Consider the following 22,360-nt stretch of genomic DNA (forward strand, 5'->3'; position numbering starts at 1 on the left):
GATCTTGGCTATCTGTCAAGTCCCCAGGTAGTCGTGACAGTGCGTAGTAAATGTCACATGGTCATCTGCTGCCAGCAAGTCTTGATCCCCAACTGCACTGCAACGCCTACCCAAAGGTGCTTTGGAGGCTGGGACTGTGCCGTCTCCTACATTCACCTGTAGGAACTCACTCAAAGCTTTCCAGCTGTGGACTCTACCCATTCCTGGTCCTGATCACTACCATGATTGTTAGTCATAGAGAGAAGTAGGCCTTTGAGCTTCCTGGTCTGCGTCAGACTCACTGATAAAACCTCCCAGAACCAGGTAACACCATAGCTGCAAACACATTCCTTTCAGCCTCTATTGAAGGCTATGACTTTTCCCCAGAGAAATTATAAGGCTTGTCTATGAGTAAACATTCAAGTACCAAGTGCATTGAAGACTTGGTCCTACTCTTTTAGATAAACAAAGTATTATATAACCTCTAGAAAGAGTTCTTTTAAGGGTTATTTACTTGGTTCTTAGTTGGACAAAAGCATCTTTGCGGGGCACACATTACATTCTAACAAACAGGGTTAAAATAGTTTTTATTGCAAGCTTGGAACTGGACACACCATGCCTTTTTCTGGCCCGTTGGACCTTGAGATCAGCTAAGGGGACCTTGTATAAATGGCAGTGGTTCCACAAAGGGGGAGAGGTTGGAGGGAGGGAAGTAGGGAGAGAGGTTTGGGAAGGATACTGGGAGAGGATCTTCTGAACAGGAGCCATAGTGAAACGGAGAAATTCAAGCAAGCCTGAAGCACTTACGGGGGCTTCTCTTCCACCCACTGCTCGTGGCCCTCCTGCCCGTCCCAGATGAGGGTCCCAGACTCCCTGAAGACCAGTTTCTTTGACACAGGCAAGTCCTTAAGTCTCAAGCAGCTTTCTTGGATGTAGTTTCTGGGGGATGGCTATTAGGCCATATGGTCTGGGAGGCCACTTTCCTCTGCTTAGTGGGAAGTGACATCTTCCATCAACCAATGCAGCAAGATATATCTGCCAGGAGGTCAGGCTTCCGGGTTTGCTGGGCTAGGACAATTCAGCTGTTCTATTTTCCCTTTTGTGGGGTACCAGAATTCCCATGGCTCAGATGGGTAAAGAATCCTTCAGGAGGCCTAGGTTTGATCCCTGAGTTGGAAAGTTTTCCTGGAGAAGGAAATGGCAATCCACTCCAGTATCCTTGCCTAGGAAATTCCACAGAGGAGTGTGGCAGGCTATAGTCCATGGGGTCGCAAGAGTCGGACAGGACTTAGCGACTAAACCACCACCACCAGCGTCTGACAAGCTTAAGGAAGGGACAGCAGAGATCCTGGGAGGTGTGACTTTTCCAAAATGTCCATTCCCAAGACCACAGACCTTTCAGGAAACTCGTGTTTCCAATGTTAAACACCCCTAAACCTCAAAAGCAGCCCTTAATCAGCTTCCAGGGATGCATACCTCCTCTTCTTCATTAACTTTTGTAGCAAGTCTCAAGGAAGTAATTGTGACACAATGGAGTAAATGCTTTTTTATCTGCAGTATGGAAGAGACACATTTGAGAATATGAGTGTCAGAGACTAACCATAAAGCATCTGTGGGTTTTTTGTTGTTTTTAAGAAATCGAGTTTTTTTTTTTTTTTTAATTTTTAAAAAAGACATTGTATTTATTTGCAAGGAATTTAGCCCCATTTTTCGATATGACCAGTGAAAACCTCCTGGTTTCAGAACCACAGATGACTAGTCAATAGCTCTTTGTTAGAAGACTGACTGGAGATGGGAAATACAGCATCATCTCAGGTAACACACAGCCCCCTCCTGGCCTCAGGCTGACCACTGATGGCCATACAACACGGAACCAGACAGGTAAGGTGGTAGGATTTTCCAATTCCAGTCCTATTCTTGGAGCCATTGACTTATTTATAATGTTGGGTTTGAGCACCTGGGATGGCTCCCCTGTCAGGTAGCAACAGGAAACAAAGGTCAGTTTCCACACCCAACCATCTGTCACCATCCCTCATAACTCCCCTACCTTTACTGAAACTATGAGGCGGCTGAAGATGGAGAGAGCCAGGTTAAACGTGGTCTGAGAGAAGTCAAAGATGTTCTCAACTCTCAGGAGCCACAACACAACTTCTCTGAAGGCTTCGCAAATCTCAGCCTGCTGAAAGGAGGTGGGAGAGAGCAGAGAAGGTCGTCGGTCTCAGTCCATCAGTGGCTGGACCAGAGGGGTTGTAAGAAGCCCCTTCACCATAAACAGCGGTCACGTAAAAGTGTCTCTCTCGTGCAGTTGTTCCCCCATTCAGGCCTTCTCCTTCCTGCGCCCGTTTTTTGGGTCTTCAGCCGAATTCCCCAACTCAAGCCATCTTCCAAAGCCCTCTAATGAAGCACCGTTTCAGTGAGATAAGCTGGGGAATCTCGTCTTTCGCCTCGTGAGAGGGACGCACCTGGGGAGGGTGCAGGCTCCAGGGTGCGGCTCACCTGGTCGCGGGTGCACGTGGAACCCGGCCTCGTCCCGTGCGCGCGTGAGGGAGGGGGATGACCGTGATTCCGGGTGGGCCCCGCGAGGGTACCGGTACCTGGAGTTGGCCACCCCGCCACAGACGCGCCTCGCGGCCCTGGGCCTGCGTCAGGTAGGCGAGCAGCCGGCGCTGGTCCGGGAAGCCTCCCCAGGTTTTCTGCATGAGCCTGGGGGCGCTGGGGACAGGGGGCTGCGTAGATGGTGCGGGCGACGGCCCCCGAGCTGCGGCGGGATCGGGGCCTGCAGGTGGCCGAGCGCGCATTCCCCCCCGCACGGATCTGGTCCACGAAGGAGGCGCGGGGAACCGGAGCGCATCGCGCAGGCACGCCTCCGAGAAACTTTTCTGGATCGCCGCGGAGAGAGAGACGTTCCACGGCCGCGGGGGGAGCGGACAGCGAAGGGCCATTTCGCCTAGACTTTCGTCCGAACTCTTACCTGGACACCGGGAGGGTCTCACCTCCGAGGCCGAGTTCTGCGGCGCATGCCGCCCTCCGGAAGCCATGGCTGCGTCAGATCCTAGGTCTGGGTCCCGGCTTAGCTCGGCGTTTTCTACCCAGCGTCAGTGACTTGCAGCTGGGGAGGCCACGAGGCGGGGCGGGGCGGAGCGGGCCCAGCTGGCCCACCCCCCCTCCTGGCCCTGGGACTGTCCTGGCGCGCTGGGGCCCACTCCTCCCGGCCCTGGGACGCGGCGGGAGGGAGAACGCGCAGGTGGGTGAAAGATCCTCTCCACTCTTACTCCACCCCATGCCCACCTACCGAGCCCCTCTTCCGCACCTAAAGCCCTAGCCCCAGGTGCAGAGTCCCCAGCCGGGGTGGGGCGGCTGGGGAGAAGGTTATCTATTGAAGGCTGCAATGTGTTAGGCGCTGGAAAATAACAGTGAATAGAAGAGAAGTGAAGTGAAGTGAAATCGCTCAGTCGTGTTCGACTCTTTGCGACCCCATGGACTGTAGCCTACCAGGCGCCTCCGTCCATGGGATTTTCCAGGCAAGAGGAGTGGGTTGCCGTCTCATATCTCCAGGGGATCTTCCCGACCTAAGGATCGAACCCAGGTCTCCCGCATTGTAGGCAGACGCTTTAGCGTCTGAGCCACTAGGGAAGACCTATATGAATAGAAGAGAGGTGGAACTTATATTCTAGTCAGGAAAGAGGAAAGCTTGCGTAGAATATATGAAAATCCCAGCAATTCCACTCCTAGATGTATGTCCAACAGAAATGCATATGTGAGCCTACATGTTCATAGAAGCACTATTTGTAATAGCCCTAAACTGGATACAACCTAAATGTCCATCTATAATTGAATGGGATAAACAAATTGTGGTATAGTCACACGATATAGGGGATACTATACCACATTGTAAGGAAGACTCTTACAAACATAATATTGAATGTTGGAAGACAGATAAAAAAGAATTGATGCTGTATGATTTCATTTATAAAAAGCATGAAGAATGGATCTGTAATTTTAGAGTCAAGATAGTGGTTGCTGCTGCTGCTGCTAAGTCGCTTCAGTTGTGTCCGACTCTGCGTGACCCTATAGACGGCAGCTCACCAGGCTCCCCCTTTCCTGGGATTCTCCAGGCAAGAACACTGGAGTGGGTTGCCATGTCCTTCTCCAATGCAGGAAAGTGAAAAGTGAAAGTGAAGTCGCTCAGTCGTGTCCGACTCTTAGCGACCCCCATGGACTGCAGCCTACCAGGCTCCTCTGTCCATGGGGTTTTCCAGGCAAGAGTGCTGGAGTGGGTTGCCATTGCCTTCTCGGAAGATAGTGGTTACCCTTGGGGAATATGTGTGTATGCTACAGAAAACTACAGAACATTACTGAAAAAAATTAAAGAAGATCTAAATAAATGGAGAGACATTCCATGTTTATGAACAGGGAGATTTAAATTATTAAAATAGCAATAGTTCCAGAACTATCAATTCAACATAATCCCTGTTAAGTTTCTAGCTGTCTTTTTGATACCTATATCATATCATATACAAAAATTACTGAAAATAGATCATAGATCTAAACTAACAAGGTGTTTTAAAAATTCCTATGAACAACCAAGGAATTCAGAATGACCAAAACTACCTTGAAAAAGCAGATATATAGGCTTCGCAGTATCTAATTTCAAAACTTACTACAAGCCTATGATAATCAAGACAATATAGTACTGGATGGACATATAGATCCATGGAATTGAATTGAGAATCTGGAAGTCAACCCTCATATTTATGACCAATTGTCATTTGCCCAGGTTGCTACAATAATTCAGTGGGGGAAAGAACATTCTTTTCAGCAAATGTGATAGGACAGATGAATATTCACGTGCAGAAGAATGAAACTGGATCCCAATAACATATCATATACAAAAATAACTCAGAATAAATCATAGATCTAAATGTAAGAGCTAAAACTAGAAAACTGTTAAAAAAAAAATCTTCATGTCTTGAGTTAGGCAGTGGTTTCTTAGATTTGCACCAAATGTACAAGAAAATAAACAAGAAAAGAAAATTTTGGACTTGATCAAAATTTAAAACTTTCGTGCTTCAAAGAGCAGCATCTAGTGATTCAAAATACAACACACATAACAGGAGAAAGCACATGTATATCATGTATCTGAAAAGAGACTTGTATTTAGAATATACAAAGAATTCTTACAACTTAATAATGAAAAGGGCAAAGAATTGATTAGACATTTCTCTGAAGAAGATATTCAGATGGTCAAAGAGTGTGTGAAATCATGTCCAACATTACTAATCATCAAGGAAGTACAAATAGAAACTACAATGAGATGCTATTTTACATCAGCAGGATGGTCATAATAAGCAATTCAAGACAACAGCAGGTGGTGGCGAGGAGGTAGAGAAAATTGTAAACCTCATAGCTGCTGGTGGGAATGGAAATCCTCTTACACTGCTGGTGGTACAGCCACTTTGGAAAACAACTTGATAGTTCCTCAAAATGTTAAACATTAGAGTTACTAAATGATCCATCAATTTCACTTGTAGTATATACCCAAGAGAAATGAAACATGTTTACAAAAACTTATTGTCCATAGTACCAAAAAGTAGAGACAACCCAAATGTTCATCAATTGATAAATAGATAAAAATGTGGTCTATTCATACAATAGAACATTATTCAGCCATAAAAAGGATTATTGTTATGTTACAATAGGGGTGATGCTTGAAAATATTATTCTAAGTGATAGACATCATTTCACAAAAGGTTACATATTATATAATTCTATCTATATGATAAGTCCAAAATAGGCAAATCTATAGATACAGAAAGTAGATTAGTGGTTGCCTAGGGCTGGGATGTTGCAAGGGGGAAGGGGGAGTGATAGCTATAAGTGTTTCTTTTGGGTGTGATGAAAATGTTTAAAATCAATTGTGGTTATGGTCACACAGCTCTGTATACAGTAAGAATCATTGAATTGTATAAACTGGTGAATCTCAATAAAGCAGATATATATTGTATCTATCATATATCAGAGAGTGGTAAGTACTATGGAGAAATATAAACTAGGGAGGGAAGATAACAAGGCTGGGACTGAAGATAGGAATTTTGTTTTCTTCTTTAGTTTTTGGCTGTACCATGTGCCATGTGGGATCTTAGTTCCCTGACCAGGGATGGAACCTGCATCCCCTGCATTGGAGAGCAGAGTCCTAACCACTGGACGACTGGGAAAATATCTGAAGGTTGGCATTTTAAGTAGAGAGATCATTGGTGGGGTTCACCAAGGAGGTGATATGTGAACAAATATATTCTGAAGGCAATGAGGGAGTCAGGCAATATTTATTGAGGAGCTTTCTAGGCAGGGCCTGGCTTTGGATCTGGGCTTTGTTGCTGCCCATATGTATGACCTTGGACAAGTTATTTACTTAATGGCTCTATGCTTCAGTTTTTTAAATCTGAAATAGTTCCTCCTATTTTCTATAAAAATGACTAATAGTACCTATTTTAAAAAGTTTTTATGTGAATTAAACTAATAATTAAAAAGGAATTAAAGCACTTAGAACAGTATGCTGACACTAAGTATTTTTATTAGCTCCTACTGCAAGCATAGAAGGCCTTGTATTCTATCATGAAACCATGCCTGCAAGGTCAGATGAATCAAGGAGGCCAACTGGAGCTGGTGCGAGAGGGATCAGATCAGATCAGATCAGATCAGTCGCTCAGTCGTGTCCGACTCTTTGCGACCCCATGAATCACAGCACGCCAGGCCTCCCTGTCCATCACCAACTCCCGGAGTTCACTGAGACTCACGTCCATCGAGTCAGTGATGCCATCCAGCCATCTCATCCTCTGTCGTCCCCTTCTCCTCTTGCCCCCAATCCCTCCCAGCATCAGACTCTTTTCCAATGAGTCAACTCTTTGCATGAGGTGGCCAAAGTACAGTTTTCAATAATGAGTAAGAGGGAATATTGCAGGAAACAGGGATTGTGATCCAAGCCTGTGACTTTTATGCTGGGAGATGAGAAATTACTGGCAGGTTATGAATGAAGGCAGTGTTTTTTTAGTTGCTAAGCCATGTCAGAGTTTTTGCAACCCTACCCACTGTAGCTGCCAGGCCATTCTATCCATGGAATTTCCCAGGCAAGACTACTGGAGTAGGTTGCCATTTCCTTCTCCAGGGGATCTTCCTCACCCAGGGATAGAACCTCCATCTCCTGTATTGGAAGGCGGATTCTTTACCGTTGAGCCACCAACAGTATCTGACTCATTTTAACACCAGCACTCCGTCTCTTGTGTTGAAAGTAGACTAGGATGGGTAAGGATGCACTGCAAGGAAACCAGTTCTGAGCTGTTTAGTAATACAGGTGAGAGATGGTGGTGCTCAAAGTGGTCAGATTCTGGTTCTACTTCTGAGATAGAGACTACTAGTCTAGTTCTATAGAAAGATTGGATATTAAGTATGAGAGAAAAAGACTGGTTTTAACTTGATCAATTGTCAGAATCCAGCTTACATTATTGTGATGGACTTTTAAAATTGTTTATGTTTAACAGATGTGGCGTAGGTACTAGTAGGTGATAGGAAGTGGGAATCAACGTTTCAATTTTGGACATGATAAACTTGAAATGTCTATTGTACGTCCAAGCAGAGCGGTGTTCAGGGGAGAGGTTAAGATAGATCATTCTTTCTTTCACAAATATTTATTTATTTTTAAAATTTTATTTTATTTTTAAACTTTACATAATTGTATTAGTTTTGCCAAATATCTTTCACAAATATTTATTGAAAACCCACCTTGTGCCAGCTTCTATTCTAGGCTCTGGAGGTAATTGTGAGAATACTAACAAAGTTCCTCAGCTAATGGCGAGACAGGTCATAATCAAGTTGGCAATCAAGCACAATAACATATGTAAGGTGGCTCTTCTGAGGAAACACAATGTACAATTGCTATCGTTGTTTATAATATTTAGAACACAGCAAGCGCTAGAAGATGGGCGGCGTTGCCGGTCTACGACTGCCTCTTCTTCCCCATCGGTAGTAGTCAGATACCCCACCTCTAAATCCGGCCAGATTTCCAGCGGCAGCGGAATGGCAGCATTGCGCAAGCGCAGTGGCTTCCTAGGAGACGGACTCGGAAAGTTCTGGCGCAGGCGTAATACAAGAGGCGGAGGAAGCCTCGTGCCCGGGGACGGGGCGGGGCGAGCTCGGAATGCGCCTGCGCACAGCGAGCTTTCACCAGAGGAGCCGCAGTCTTGGGTGCGCCAAGGTAGTGTTTCGGTAGTCTCTGATCCGCCTCTCCCGCGAGCCCGTTGTCGTTGGACTGCACCCCGGGCGGGGACGTCCGCGGGGCACGGGAGGAAGCCGCAATGCCGGTAAGAAGAGTCATTCAGCCGCTGGGGTTCCTCCTCATCTCTGCGGCCTGGCCGGGTGGCGCGGCCGTTACCATGGAGGCGAGGAGCAGGCGGGCGGCTCGGGTGGGGTGGGGTGGGGCGGGGCCGGGCCGGGCCGGGCCGGGCCGGGCGGGCCAAGCGGTGTGGGAGCCAGGCGGTTGGGCCCGGGCATGTGGGGGTCCACCCGACCCTGGGAGGGGCCCGGAGCAGGCCTTGCGACCTTGGTCGCTGGTGCATCCCGAAAGGCCTGGGGTGCTTGACATAAAGGCGCTGTGCCAGAGGATGCGCTCTCGCTCCCAGCCCTGTTCTCTGGGTAGGCGGTCTAGGAGCGGCCGCGGAGGGTTGGCTCTTGGATGCCGGGTGGATCTCTGCGTCGCGGAGCCAAGCTCCGGAAGGCAGCAGAGCACGGGTTGTCTGTCCCTACTCCAGGCCTCTGACTCGAGCTGTCATCCCTCTCGTGGCGCTCTAGCTTACAGTGCAGAATGTAATCCGTAGGTGTCTTTGTGTGTGAGGCGGGTGAGTGGTGGGTGATGGTATGCTTGTCTTGTAGGATTTCACAGATTATTATCGTGTGACTTAATAAGGGGGCGTCGTAAGTCCAGTCATGGGGAACACTTCAACTGTGGCCGGTTACGTGAGGGGGTGAGTGGTGGGTGGTCGTATGTTCGTCTTGTAGGATTTCACAGATTATTATCGTTCTCTTAAGCAGGCGTCGTAAGTCCATTATAGGGTCATGGAGAACACCTGAGAAGTGGCCGGTTGCGAGGCCCTGGGTAATTTATCTTTCTGGGTTCTTCTTTTCTGCGTAATTAAACTTTTCCTCATGGGGGTATCAGGATGAAATAAGATAATGCGCAGGAGGCTTGAAGGACAGTGCTTGACTTTTAGCATTAGACGCTTAATATTTGTTCCTTGTTGCTTTCTATTTAATTATCAATTTATTCAACAATTTATTACTGGGCACCAGCCACACTGGTGGCTCAGTGGTAAAGAATCCCCCCGGTAATACAGGACTGAGCGACTGAACTGAATACAGGAGAAGCTGGTTTGGTCCCTGGTTGGGGAGGTTCCCCTGCAGAAGGAAAAGACAACCCACTCCAGTATTCTTACCTGGAAAATCCCATGGACAGAGGAGTCTGGCGGGCTACAGTCCATAGGGTCACGACTTAGCTACTAAACAACAACAACAACTACATACTAGGCACTGGAGATACACTATTGAGCAAAACCAGCCAGGTTCTTGAACTTGGGAAGGGAAAAGCTTGCCCTGTAGGGCAGAGGTGAAAACCACACATGTTTACAGTGATAGGACGGTTAACTAAGTGAAGTGGATAGATGGCATACAGTAGATAGAAGTAGACTCTGGTGAATTGTCTGAATGTTGCCATGTAGGAATGCTGGCTTACAAATGTCAGATATCTTATTTTTTTCAGAGAATCTAGAGATTGTTATTTTAATGAGATTTCTAATTTTTAAATTTAGCAACTAACTTAAAAGATTTTTAGATAATAGGAGCCAAACAAAAGACATTTGTGGGCTAAATTTAGTCCCTTGACTGAGTACCTGTTTGGAACTTCTCATTTAGATACAGACAGGGACTTTAATAGAATAAGAAGCCAAAAAATAAATAAATAAAATTGTAACCAATGCAGAAGAAAGAATGGTGCTATCAGGACCTATATTAGGTCAACTCTAGTCGGGGACTTAGCAGTCAGGGAAGTCTTCCCAGGTGAAGGAGCTATTGAGCTGAGCTCTGCAAAGTAATTGAAGAGGGTGGAGTATGTTTTAGGCATAAGAAACAGCACCTGGAAAGGAGTGTGGTGAGAGGAAGCATGAGGACAAGAAAAGGCCTAAAAGAAAGCCAGTGTGGCTGTGACTAAGAAAGCCAAGCAGAGTAACTTGTGAAATAAAGCTGGAGAAGTGGACATGGGCCAGAACCAGACCTCACAGACCACTGTAAGGATTTTGACTTTTATCCTGAAATCTGTGGGAAACTAAAGAGTTCTGAGTAGGGGAGTGACATAATTAGATTTGTTGAAACCAACCGCCAGGTAGAGAACAGACCATAGGGGAACCTAATTAGATGCAACAGTACAGTTGGTGGTGGTGTTTAGTTGCTAAGTCATGTCCAACTCTTTGCCACCCAATGGACTGGAGCCTCCGGGGCTCCTCTGACCTTGGGATTTTCCCAGGCAGGAATACTGCAGTGGGTTGTCATTTTCTTCTCCAGGGGATCTTCCCAACCCAGGGATCGAACCTGAGACTCCTGAATTGCCAGGCAGATTATCGCTGAGCCACCAGGGAAGCCCAGCAGTACAGTTAGGAATCTCTTATAATTCGGGACAAGATAATAACCTGGAATAAGGTGGTGAAAGTAGAGATGGAAAGAAGTGTGTTGAATTGATATCATCTATTCCTTGTGAATGACAGTGGCTCATGTTTGTTTCTCTGATGCTTAGAGTATCTGAAAGAGTAGGAATTTAGTATCTGTTCAACTTAACTGTTAAACTGGATAATAATTGGATTATATTTAATAATTGGATTGAATTTTAATATAGATGCTTAATCATAGAATTTCAAAGTTTGAAACTTGACGTATACAAATGTTCATAAAGGTAGAGTCATTTAAAAATTTTTTCCAAAATATTTTTTCTCTGCCATTAGGCTTTTTTTTTTCTTTCACTAATATAGGAAAAGTAGACCATATGTGGATGTATTATTTGATTAATATCTTTTTTTAAACTAATGCATTGTAGAAAAGAAAATTGAAAGTCTGAGAGGGCACAGAGGACCTACTACTGGATTCTTGATTAAAGTTATTAACCACATTCACGTTTGTTTTTCTATAGGCAGGAAACTCAGAGGAAGTCAGGGACTTTGTGCAGAAAGACAAGTCTCCTACAGATTCTGATTTTCTGCCTGAATAGCATTAACTATAAATGTAAATTAAATTACCTCTTTCCTTATTTGTATTATAAAAGAAACTATTTTTATACCTTTTTAATAAGTTTTTCTATATATCTGTAAGATCTTTAATTAAATTTAACAAATAATTATGGAGTGTTTAATGTGTGCAAGGCACTGAGGTGGCAAAGTAGCCTTTTCAGGTTTTAAATTTAATCTGTTGAAGGTAAAAGTAAATGTTCTTTTCGTTATTTGTGAATATTTTCTCCACCAGATCAATAAATCAGAGAAGCCGGAAAGCTGCGATAATGTGAAGGTGGTTGTTAGGTGCCGGCCCCTCAATGAGAGAGAGAAATCAATGTGCTACAAACAGGCTGTCAGTGTGGATGAGATGAGGGGAACTATCACTGTACATAAGACTGATTCTTCCAATGAACCTCCAAAGACATTTACTTTTGATACTGTTTTTGGACCAGAGAGTAAACAACTAGATGTTTATAACTTAACTGCCAGACCTATTATTGATTCTGTTCTCGAAGGCTACAATGGTAAGTACTTTAGTTTACTTCTAAACAACTTTTTATCAAGTTATTAATAATACCCGGTGATTTCACCCACTGTAATTGTATAATTGAATTGTACAGTTTGAGTTGTAGTAAATACATACAGTTGTGAAACCATCAGTTTTATCATCCCCGTAAGTTCCGTGTCCCTTTGCAGTCCTACCCCCAGCAACCATGGACCTGGTTTCTGTCTAGTTTTGCCTTTCTTTAGAATTTCATATAAATCAGATTGTACACTATTTTGTCTTTATCTGTTTTCTTTGACTTGATCAGTTGTATTCGACTCTGTGCCACCTCGTGGACTGCAGCATGCCAGGTTTCACTGTCTCATCGAGTATGCTCAAACTCACGTCCACTGAGTTGGTGATGTCATCCAAGCATTGTGACTCAGACAGTAAAGAATCTGCCTGCAGTGCAGGAGACCGGGGTTTGATTCCTGGGTTGGGAAGATTCTTTGGAGAAGAATTCTCCAGTATTCTTACCTGGAGAATTTCATGGACTGAGGAGCCTGGTGGGCTGCAGTACCTGGGTCTGAAAGAGTTAGACGTGACTCTTTATATGAAAACACCACCTTTTGTGATCTTTGGGGATTTGAATGATGCCAGTTTTTTTGCCATTAAAAATGATGCTGTTAGGAACATTCTTTTGTCTTTTAAAAACGTTAAGTCTTTGTGCAGATAAGTTTCAAAATTTGTCTTGGATAGATACCTAGGAGTGAAATTGCTTGTGTCTTGTGGTTTATGTATGTTTATCTTTTGAAGAAACTGCAAAACAGGTTTCCGTAGTGGTGACTGTACTTCTTTTTTCCCGACAGCATGGTATGAGAGTTCTAATTTCTTTACATTCTCACCAACTCTTAAACTATCATTCTTCTTAATTATAGCTATTCTAGAGGATATGTAGTGGTATCTCATTGTATTTCCCTAATGATTAACAGCATGAAACATCTGTGTACTTATTGGTCATTTATATATCTTCTTGGTAAAATATCTCTTAAAATATTTTACCCATTTTAAAATTTGGTTGCCTGTGTTCTTATTATTTAGTCATGCTCTTTATATATTGGACTCATATACATGATCAGATATGTGATTTGAAAATATTTCTCCCAGTCTGTGGCTTGTCTTTTCATTTTCTTAGTGATGTTTTTTGAAAAGTTTTATATTTCGTTGAAGTCTCACTATCAGTTTTTCTTTTCTTATCACATGCTTTTTTGGTGACATAGCTCAGAAATTTTTTCCAAACCCAGGACCACAAAGATTTTCTCCTGTGTTTTTATCTAGAAGTTGTAAACAAGTAGATCTTCATTCAGTTCAGTCGCTCAGTCGTGTCCGACTCTTTGGGACCCCATGAATCCCAGGACGCCAGGCCTCCCTGTCCATCACCAACTCCCAGAATTCACTGAGACTCACGTCCATCAACTCAGTAATGCCATCCAGCCATCTCATCTTCTGTCGTCCCCTTCTCCTCCTGCCCCCAATCCCTCCCAGCATCAGAGTCTTTTCTAGTGAGTCAGCTCTTTGCATGAGGTGGCCAAGGTATTGGAGTTTCAGCTTCAACATCAGTCCTTCCAATGAACACCCAGGACTGATCTCCTTTAGGATGGACTGGTTGGATCTCCTTGCAGTCCAAGGGACTCTCCAGAGTCTTCTCCAACACCACAGTTCAAAAGCATCAATTCTTCTCCGCTCAGCTTTCTTTTTTTTTTTTTATCTTTCCTGATTGCTCTGACTTAGACTTCCAATTCTATATTGAATAAAATTAGCAAAAGTAGGCAGCCTTATTTTATTCCTGATTTAGAGGAAATACTTTTTTCTTTTCACCATTGAGCATGATATATTGGCTGTGGGTTTGTCACACAAAACTATTATTATGTTGAGGTTTGTCCCCTTTAATTGCACTTTATTGAGAGCTTTTATCGTAAATATCTGTTGAATGTGTCAAAAGCTTTTCTGCATCTATTGAGATGGCTATATGATTTTTATTATTCAATTTGGTTTTTTAATATTTATTTATTTTAATTGGAGGCTAATTACTTTACATTATTGTATTGGTTTTGCCATACATCAACATGAATCCGCCACGGGTGTACATGTGTTCCCCATCAGCTTTCTTTATAGTCCAGCTCTCACATCCATACATGACCACTGGAAAAACCATAGCCTTGACTAGATGGACCTTTGTTGGCAAAGCAATGTCTCTGCTTTTGAATATGCTATCTAGGTTAGTCATAACTTTCCTTCCAAGGAGTAAGCGTCTTTTAATTTCATGGCTGCAGTCACCATCACTGCATTTAAGATCTTACATTTCTTAAAAATAATTTGATTTATTTTTTGGCTGTGCTTGGTCTTCATTGCTCCATGGGCTTTTCTCTAGTTGTGGTGAGCCAGGGCTACTCTCTAGTTGCAGTGTGCAGGCTTCTTGTTGCACTGGCGTCTCCTTATGCGGAGCACAAGGCCCAGTATATGTGGCACGTGGGCTTAGTTGCTCCATAGCATGTGGGATTCCTGACCAGGGATTGAACCTGTGTCTCCTGCATTGGCAGGCAGATTCTTTACCACTGAGCCACTGGGAAAGCCCTCTGGCCAATTTTAATTTTTATATATGATGTGAAGTTGGGGTCTGAGGTTTTTTTTTTTTGCTTTCTCTGTCTCACTCCCTTTTTTCCCTATCTTGCTTGTGGATGTCTAATTGTTCCAGCATCATTTATTGAGAAGACTGCTGCTGCTAAGTCACTTCAGTCGTGTCCGACTCTGTGCGACCTCATAGATGGCAGCCCAGCAGGCTCCCCCGTCCCTGGGATTCTCCAGGCAGGAACACTGGAGTGGGTTGCCATTTCCTTCTCCAATGCATGAAAGTGAAAGTGAAGCCGCTCAGTCGTGTCCGACTCTGTGCGACCCCATGGACTGCAGCCCACTAGGCTCCTCTATCCATGGGATTTTCCAGGCAAGAGTACTGGAGTAGGGTGCCATTGCCTTCTCCAAGAAGACTACTCTATCTCTATTGAATTAACTTGGTGTTTTTATCAAAATTCAACTGACCACAGATCATATGACATCAGTTGCTCAGTCATGTCCGACTCTCTGCGACCCCATGAATCCCAGTACGCCAGGCCTCCCTGTCCAACACCAACTCCCGGAGTTCACTGAGACTCACGTCCATCGAGTCAGTGATGCCATCCAGCCGTCTCATCCTCTGATGTCCCCTTCTCCTCTTGCCCCCAGTCCCTCCCAGCATCAGAGTCTTTTCCAATGAGTCAACTCTTCGTATGAGGTGGCCAAAGTATTGGAGTTTCAGCTTTAGCATCATTCCTTCCAAAGAAATCCCAGGGCTGATCTCCTTCAGAATGGACTGGTTGGATCTCCTTGCAGTCCAAGGGACTCTCAAGAGTCTTCTCCAACACCACACTTCAAAAGCATCAATTCTTCGGCGCTCAGCCTTCTTCACAGTCCAGCTCTCACATCCATACATGACCACAGGAAAAACCATAGCCTTGACTAGACGGACCTTTGTTGGCAAAGTAATGTCTCTGCTTTTGAATATGCTATCTAGGTTGGTTATAACTTTGCTTCCAAGGAGGAAGTGTCTTTTAATTTCATGGCTGCAGTCACCATCTGCAGTGATTTTGGAGCCCAGAAAAATAAAGTCTGACACTGTTTCCACTGTTGCCCCATCTATTTCTCCTGAAGTGATGGGACCAGATGCCATGATCTTCGTTTTCTGAATGTTGAGCTTTAAGCCAACTTTTTCACTCTCCACTTTCACTTTCATCAAGAGGCTTTTTGGTTCCTCTTCACTTTCTGCCTTAAGGGTGGTGTCATCTGCATATCTGAGGTTATTGATATTTCTCCCGGCAATCTTGATTCCAGCTTATGCTTCTTCCAGTCCAGCGTTTCTCATGATGTACTCTGCATTTAAGTTAAATAAGCAGGGTGACAATATACAGCCTTGACGTACTCCTTTTCCTATTTGGAACCAGTCTGTTGTTCCATGTCCAGTTCTAACTGTTGCTTCCTGACCTGCATACAGATTTCTCAAGAGGCAGGTCAGGTGGTCTGGTATTCCCATCTCTTTCAGAATTTTCCACAGTTGATTGTGATCCACACAGTCAAAGGCTTTGGCATAGTCAATAAAGCAGAAATAGGTGTTTTTTCTGGTACTCTCTTGCTTTTTCCGTGATCCAGCGGATGTTGGCAATTTGATCTCTGGTTCCTCTACCTTTTCTAAAAGGAGCTTGAACATCTGGAAGTTCACGGTTCACATATTGCTGAAGCCTGGCTTGGAGAATTTTGAGCATTACTTTACTAGCGTGTGAGATGAGTGCAATTGTGTGGTAGTTTGAGCATTCTTTGGCATTGCCTTTCTTTGGGATTGGAATGAAAACTGACCTTTTCTAGTCCTGTGGCCACTGGTGAGTTTTCCAAATTTGCTGGCATATTGAGTGCAGCACTTTCACAGCATCATCTTTCAGGATTTGGAATAGCTCAACTGGAATTCCATCACCTCCACTAGCTTTGTTCATAGTGATGCTTTCTAAGGCCCACTTGACTTCACATTCCAGTATGTCTGGCTCTAGGTCAGTGATCACACCATCGTGATTATCTGGGTCGTGAAGCTCTTTTTTGTACAGTTCTTCTGTGTATTCTTGCCATCTCTTCTTAATATCGTCTGCTTCTGTTAGGTCCATACCATTTCTGTCCTTTATCGAGCCCATCTTTGCATAAAATGTTCCTTTGGTATCTCTGATTTTCTTGAAGAGATCTCTAGTCTTTCCCATTCTGTTGTTTTCCTCTATTTCCTTGCACTGATCGCTGAAGAAGGCTTTCTTATCTCTTCTTGCTATTCTTTGGAACTCTGCATTCAGATGTTTATATCTTTCCTTTTTTCCTTTGCTTTTTGCTTCTCTTCTTTTCACAGCTATTTGTAAGGCCTCCCCAGACAGCCATTTTGCTTTTTTGCATTTCTTTTCCATGGGGATGGTCTTGACCCCTTGTGGTCTTGACCACAAATAGGTGGGCTTATTTCTGGATTGTCAGTTCTATTCCATGTCTGTCCTGTTTTATTTACTGTAGCTTTGTAAAATGTTTTGAAATTAGGTAGTGTATGTTTTCTAATTTTGTTACTCTGTCAAAGTTGTTTTTACTTTTCTAGGTCCTTTGCATTTTTATATAAAAGTTTTAGGGACACTTTGTCAGTTTACACACACAAACACACACACACGCAATACCACCTAGGATTTTGGTAGGGATTGTGTTGAATTACTATTCTGACACTATTGAATCTTCCAATACATGAACATGATGTATCTATTTATGTCTTAATTTCTTTCATCAGTATTTTGTAGTTTTTAATTGCAGATCTTGTACTACTTTTGGTAAGCTTTCTTAAGTATTTTTTGATGCTTATTGTGAACAGAATTGTTCTCATAATTTTCTTTTGGGAATTGCACATTGTTCATGTGTAGAAATGCAATAGATTATTTTAGACTTTTTAAATTGAGATAAATTTTAAATAACATGAGTAAGTGGTAAAGCGTTCATCATTTCAGTCATGTTTGACTCTTTGCGACCCCATGGACTGTATCCCGCCAGGTTCCTCTGTCCATGGAATTCTCGAAGAATACTGGAGTGAGTTGCTGTTCCCTCCTCCAGAGGATCTTCACGACCTAGGGATTGAACCTGGCCACCAGGAAAACCTAATAAGTTCACTATTTTAACCATTTTACACTGCACAAATTAGGGGGTTTTAGTACCTTCATACATGCAACTATGTATCTGTTCCCAGAACATTTCCATCACCCCTCAAAGAAACTCTGTACCCATTAGCAGTTACTCCCAATTCTCTCTCTCCTACCCTGGCAATCACTTACTTTGTGTGTATGAGTTTGCCTCTTCTGGGCATTTCTAATATATAGAATCATACACCATTTATTCTGGTGTGTCTGGCTTCTTGTTAACGTGATTTAAAATTTTTATTTATTTATTTATTTATTTTTTGGCTGCACTGGGTCTTCCTTGCTGCGCTTGGTCTGTCTCTAGTTGCAGTGGCTTCTGTGGTTGCAGAGCCTAGGCTCTAGGGCATGTGTGTTTAGTTGCCCCATGGCATGTGGAATCTTCCCAGTCCCAGGACTGAGCCTGTGTCTCTGGTATTGATTGGCAGGCAAATTCTTAACAGCTGGACCATCAGGGAAATCCTAGCATGATATTTTTGACGTTCATCCATGTTGTATGTATCCATACTTCATTCTTTTTTTATGGCCAAATGATGTTCCATTGTCTGGATATGCTATATAGTTTATTCATCAGTTGATGAACATTTGGGTTGTTTCCATTTCTTAGCTTTTATGAATAATGTTGCTATGAACATTGTACAAGAACATTGTACAAGAACATTGTACAAAAACATTGTACAAGTTTTTATGTGGACATATATTTTCAGTTTTCCTAGGTACCTAGGAATATAACTGCTGAGTCAAAAGGCTAACTGCCTTCATGTTCATGTTTGGCAGAAACCAACAAAATTCTGTAAAGCAATTATCCTTCAATTAAAAAATAAATTAAAACAAAAACAAACCAAAAAAAAGGTAACTGCCAGTCTGTCTTCCACAATGGCTATACCATTTTTACATTCCCACCAGCAATATGTGAGATTTCCAATGTCCGCATATCTTTGCCAAAGCTTGTTATTTGTCTTTTTGATTATAGACAATGTGGTGGGTGTGATCTCTCATGTGGGAGCTCATGTTTTTCAGCTGATTTTTGTATGTTACTTTTGTATACTGCAACCTTGGTAAATTTATTATTTCTAGTAGGCTTTTTTTTGGGGGGATAAACTCCCTAGGATTTTCTACACACGAGAGCTCATCTGAAAATGGCTTCTTTCTTTCCAGTCTTTCTGTTATCTGAATTGCCCTGACTGGAATAGAACCTCCAGTACAGTGTAGAATAGAAATGGTAAGGGGGACATTTTTGTATTGTTCCTAATCTTAGGGAGAAAGCATTCATACTTGTACCAATGTGACGTTCTCTGTAGATTTTTCATAGACCCTTTACCAGATTGAGTGAGTTCCTGTCTGTTCTTAGGTTGCTGAGTTTTTTTCAGAAATGTATATCAGATTTTGCCAAATGCAATTTTGTTGCACTTAAATTATTTTTAAAAGTTTGTCCATTACATTGATTCATTTTAAAATATGAAATCGGCATGCCCTTGGTCATGGTATATTATCCTCTCATATAATGTTAGATTTGATTAGCTAAAATGTTTAACATTTTTGCAACTGTGGCCATGAGGGATGTAAGTAATGTAGTTTTCTTATAGTATCTTTATCTGGTTTTGGTATCAGAATAATGCTAGTGTCATAGAATGAGTTGAGAAGTATTCCCTCCTTTTTAATTATCTGGAAAAATTTGCCTAGGATTAGTAGTATATCTTCTCTAAGTGTTTGGTAGGATTCACCAGTGAAGCCTACTAGGCCGGGAAATTTTTTCATCGAAAGGTTTTTAGCTACAGATTGAATTTCTTTAATGGATACAGGAATATTCAGGTTATGTTTTTTATTTATTTATTTTTTTAGTGAGCTTTGGCAGTTTGTCTTTAATGGAATTTGTTTCATCTAAGTTATGGGCTTTATTGGAGGACAGATGTGTGTATTAATCCTCTGTTCTTATGTTAGAATGTAGTGATGTAACCTTTTTCATTCCTGGTATTGGTGATGTGTGTTCTCTTTTTCTCCTGATTAATCTGGCAAGAGGTTTATCAGTTTTATTGATCTTTTCTAATTTTCTCAAAGAAGCGACTTTTGGCTTTACTAATTTTTCTTCATTATTTTTATGATTTTCAATTTCATTGATTTCTTCTTTTTTGTCCTCTTACTTGCTTCTTTTTCTGCTTTCTTAAAGTAAAAGCCAAGGCCATCATTTTGAAACCTTTCTTCCTTTATAATATAGGAGTTTAATGCTCTAAATTACCCCCTAAGTACTGCTTTAGTGACATCATACAGATTTTGACATAGGGTGTTTCATTTTTATGCATTGCAAAATACTTTCTATTTTCCTGCTTGATTTCTGGGTTATTTAGACATGTCTTAGTTTCCACATGTTTTGACATCTTTTCTGTTACTGATTTCTAATGTAATTCCATTTGTCAGAGAACATACTCTATGTAACTTGCATCTTTTGTTTTATGGCCCAGAATGTGGTTTATTATTATTCAGTGTTTTGTGTATATCTGAGAAGGATGTATATTTTTGCTATTGTTGGAGTTTTTGTAAATGTCCATTAGGTCAGTTTGTTTGGTAGTGTTCAAATCTTCTGTGTACTTAATTATTTTGTACTTGGTCTGTTATTGAGAAGGGGGTATTGAATTCTCTATTAATCTTGTATTTTCCTATGTCATTAAATCTGTCAGTTTTTACTTCATATATTTTGAAACTCTTTGAGTAGCTGCATAAATGCTTAGGGGTGTTATGTTCTCTTGATGAACCTCTTTTTCAGTATTAAATGATTCTCTTCATCCTTGGTAATATTCTTTGCTCCAAAATCTACTTTGTCTGATATTATTATACACATTCTAGTTTTCTTTTGAATGGAATTAACATGGTATATCTTTTCCATCCTTTTAACCTATATGTGTTTTTATATTGAAAGTTCATTTCTAGTAGGTAGTTGTCCTGGCGATCACTGAGATCACCCCAGGTTTGATGATTGCTAGGAGGAGTCATGGAACTCAGCATATGGTTGTTTTTATGGCTTTGGTTACTAGAACAAAAAGGATACCGGAAAAAACAATCAGCAAAGAGAAAAAGTGCGTGTTGTGAAGTCTGGAGGAAATCAATTACAGACGTCTAAGAGTCGTCTCCTGGTGGACCCTCAGGATACACTTAATTCTCTTTGTGAGAGTCCTTGTGAATGTTGTCTGTGAGAAAGCTCTGCAGAGACACAGTGCCCAAGGTTTTTATTGGAGGCTGCTCATGGAGGCACCCTCAGCCTGGCACATGCAAAGATCCCAGACTCTCATAAGAAAAGCAAATGTTTAGTATGAACCACCATGTTTATACAAACAGTTTGGGCATAGTGAGTCATTCTCAATAGTCAGTGATTGGTGGGAACCCTTCCTAAATCTGAATTCCTGGATATCAGCCAAAGGCCAATTTTGAAAGCTGGAGTTTGAAAGTATAGCTTTCTCAGGTCTGCTAAGTTAGCGATTTTCTGTGCAGCAGCATGTGACTGGTCTTGGGTTTTAGTCCAATCTTATCTCTGCTTCTTAATTAGGGTATTGAGACAATTTCTGTTTATTGTAATTACTTGCTTAGGTGTAAATCTGTCACCTTGCTGTTTGTTTTCTCTTTGTCCCATTTGTTCTTTGTTCCCTTTTTCTCTTTTTATGCTCTTTAAGGTTAATCAAGTGTTTTTATTATTCCATTCTGTGTTCTTTGTTGGTTTATAGCAGTGTATCTTTGTTGCATTTTAGTGGTTGCTTTAGGGTTTATAATATAAATATTAAATATATTGTGGTTTTTCAAGTGATATTGTACCACTTAATGGATAATATAAAAACTAACACTGTACTTCCATTTCTCTCCTCCTAAGCTTTGTGCTATTGTTGTCATACATTTTACTTGTACATGTTACAAACTGCAAACCATATTGTTATTATTTTTGTTTAAACCATCAGTTATATTTTAAAGAGATATATATTTAAGGAGAAAAATTGTATTTATTTACCCATGTAATTAACATTTCTAGTATTCTTCATTCCTTTATGTAGATCCATATTTCCACCTAGTATCATTTTTCTTCTGCATTGAAAATTTTTGTTTAAACATTCCTTAGAGTGCGTGTCTATGGGTGATAAATTCTTTCAGCTTTTGTAGTCTAAAAAAGTGGGGTTTTTTGCCTTTGTTTTTGAAGGATATTTTCACTGGATATAGGATTCTAGATTGATGGTTTCTTCCTTTAGTACTTGAAAGGCAATGCTCTTCTTTCTTCCCATTTGAATTAGTTTCTGACCAGAAATCTACTTTCATCCTTATCTTAGTTCCTCTTCATGTAACATGTCTTTCTCTGGTTGCTTTTAGGCTTTTCTCCTTTGTCACTGGCTTTGTCAGTTTGTTTATGATATGCTGTAATGTATTTTTTCTTCATGTTTCTGTGCCAAAGTTCATGAATCTGCATGGATCTGTGGGTTTCATCAAATTTGGAAAATTTTCAGTCGTTTTTTTCAAATATTTTTTCTTTTCTTTTTTTTTTCAAGTATTTTTTCTGTCCTTTCCGCTTTGGAGCGGGGAGAGTGGGGTGGATCCTGTAATGACATATATACTTGGCTGCTTGAAATTGTCCCACAGCTCACTGATGCTGGTTTTTTACTTTTAATTTTTTTCTGTGTTTCATTTTTGATTGTTGGTATGTTTTCAAGTTTACAGATCTTTTCTTCTGCAGTGCCTAATCTATTATCCCTGTGTGTTGTATTTTTCATCTCATACATTGTAGTTTTCATCTCCAGAAGTTCGATATGGGTCTTTCTTATATTATATCTCCCATGCAA

The 22,360-nt window shown here is 41.8% G+C and overlaps 1 protein-coding gene across 10 annotated transcripts in view; it reads left to right on the plus strand.

Annotated features, from left to right (window-relative positions):
* Positions 1 to 1,628: 1,628 nt before the first annotated feature.
* KIF3A (kinesin family member 3A) overlaps positions 1,629 to 22,360 on the plus strand; it is a 98,163-nt gene continuing 77,431 nt past the window's right edge. For 3 of the 10 annotated variants that reach the window (XM_086410331.1, XM_086410338.1, XM_086410339.1), the window contains exons 1-2: positions 1,629 to 3,223; positions 11,530 to 11,803. In XM_086410331.1, the coding sequence (XP_086266457.1) occupies positions 2,714 to 3,223; positions 11,530 to 11,803 (784 nt within the window). In that variant the 5' untranslated portion in view covers positions 1,629 to 2,713. The other 7 variants (XM_086410334.1, XM_086410335.1, XM_086410340.1 and 4 more) reach the window with 5 other exon arrangements.

Source organism: Bos grunniens, chromosome 7, assembly GCF_055505025.1.
Source record: "Bos grunniens cultivar Pamir isolate PY7600 chromosome 7, Bosgru_T2T1.0, whole genome shotgun sequence".
NCBI lineage: Eukaryota > Metazoa > Chordata > Mammalia > Artiodactyla > Bovidae > Bos > Bos grunniens.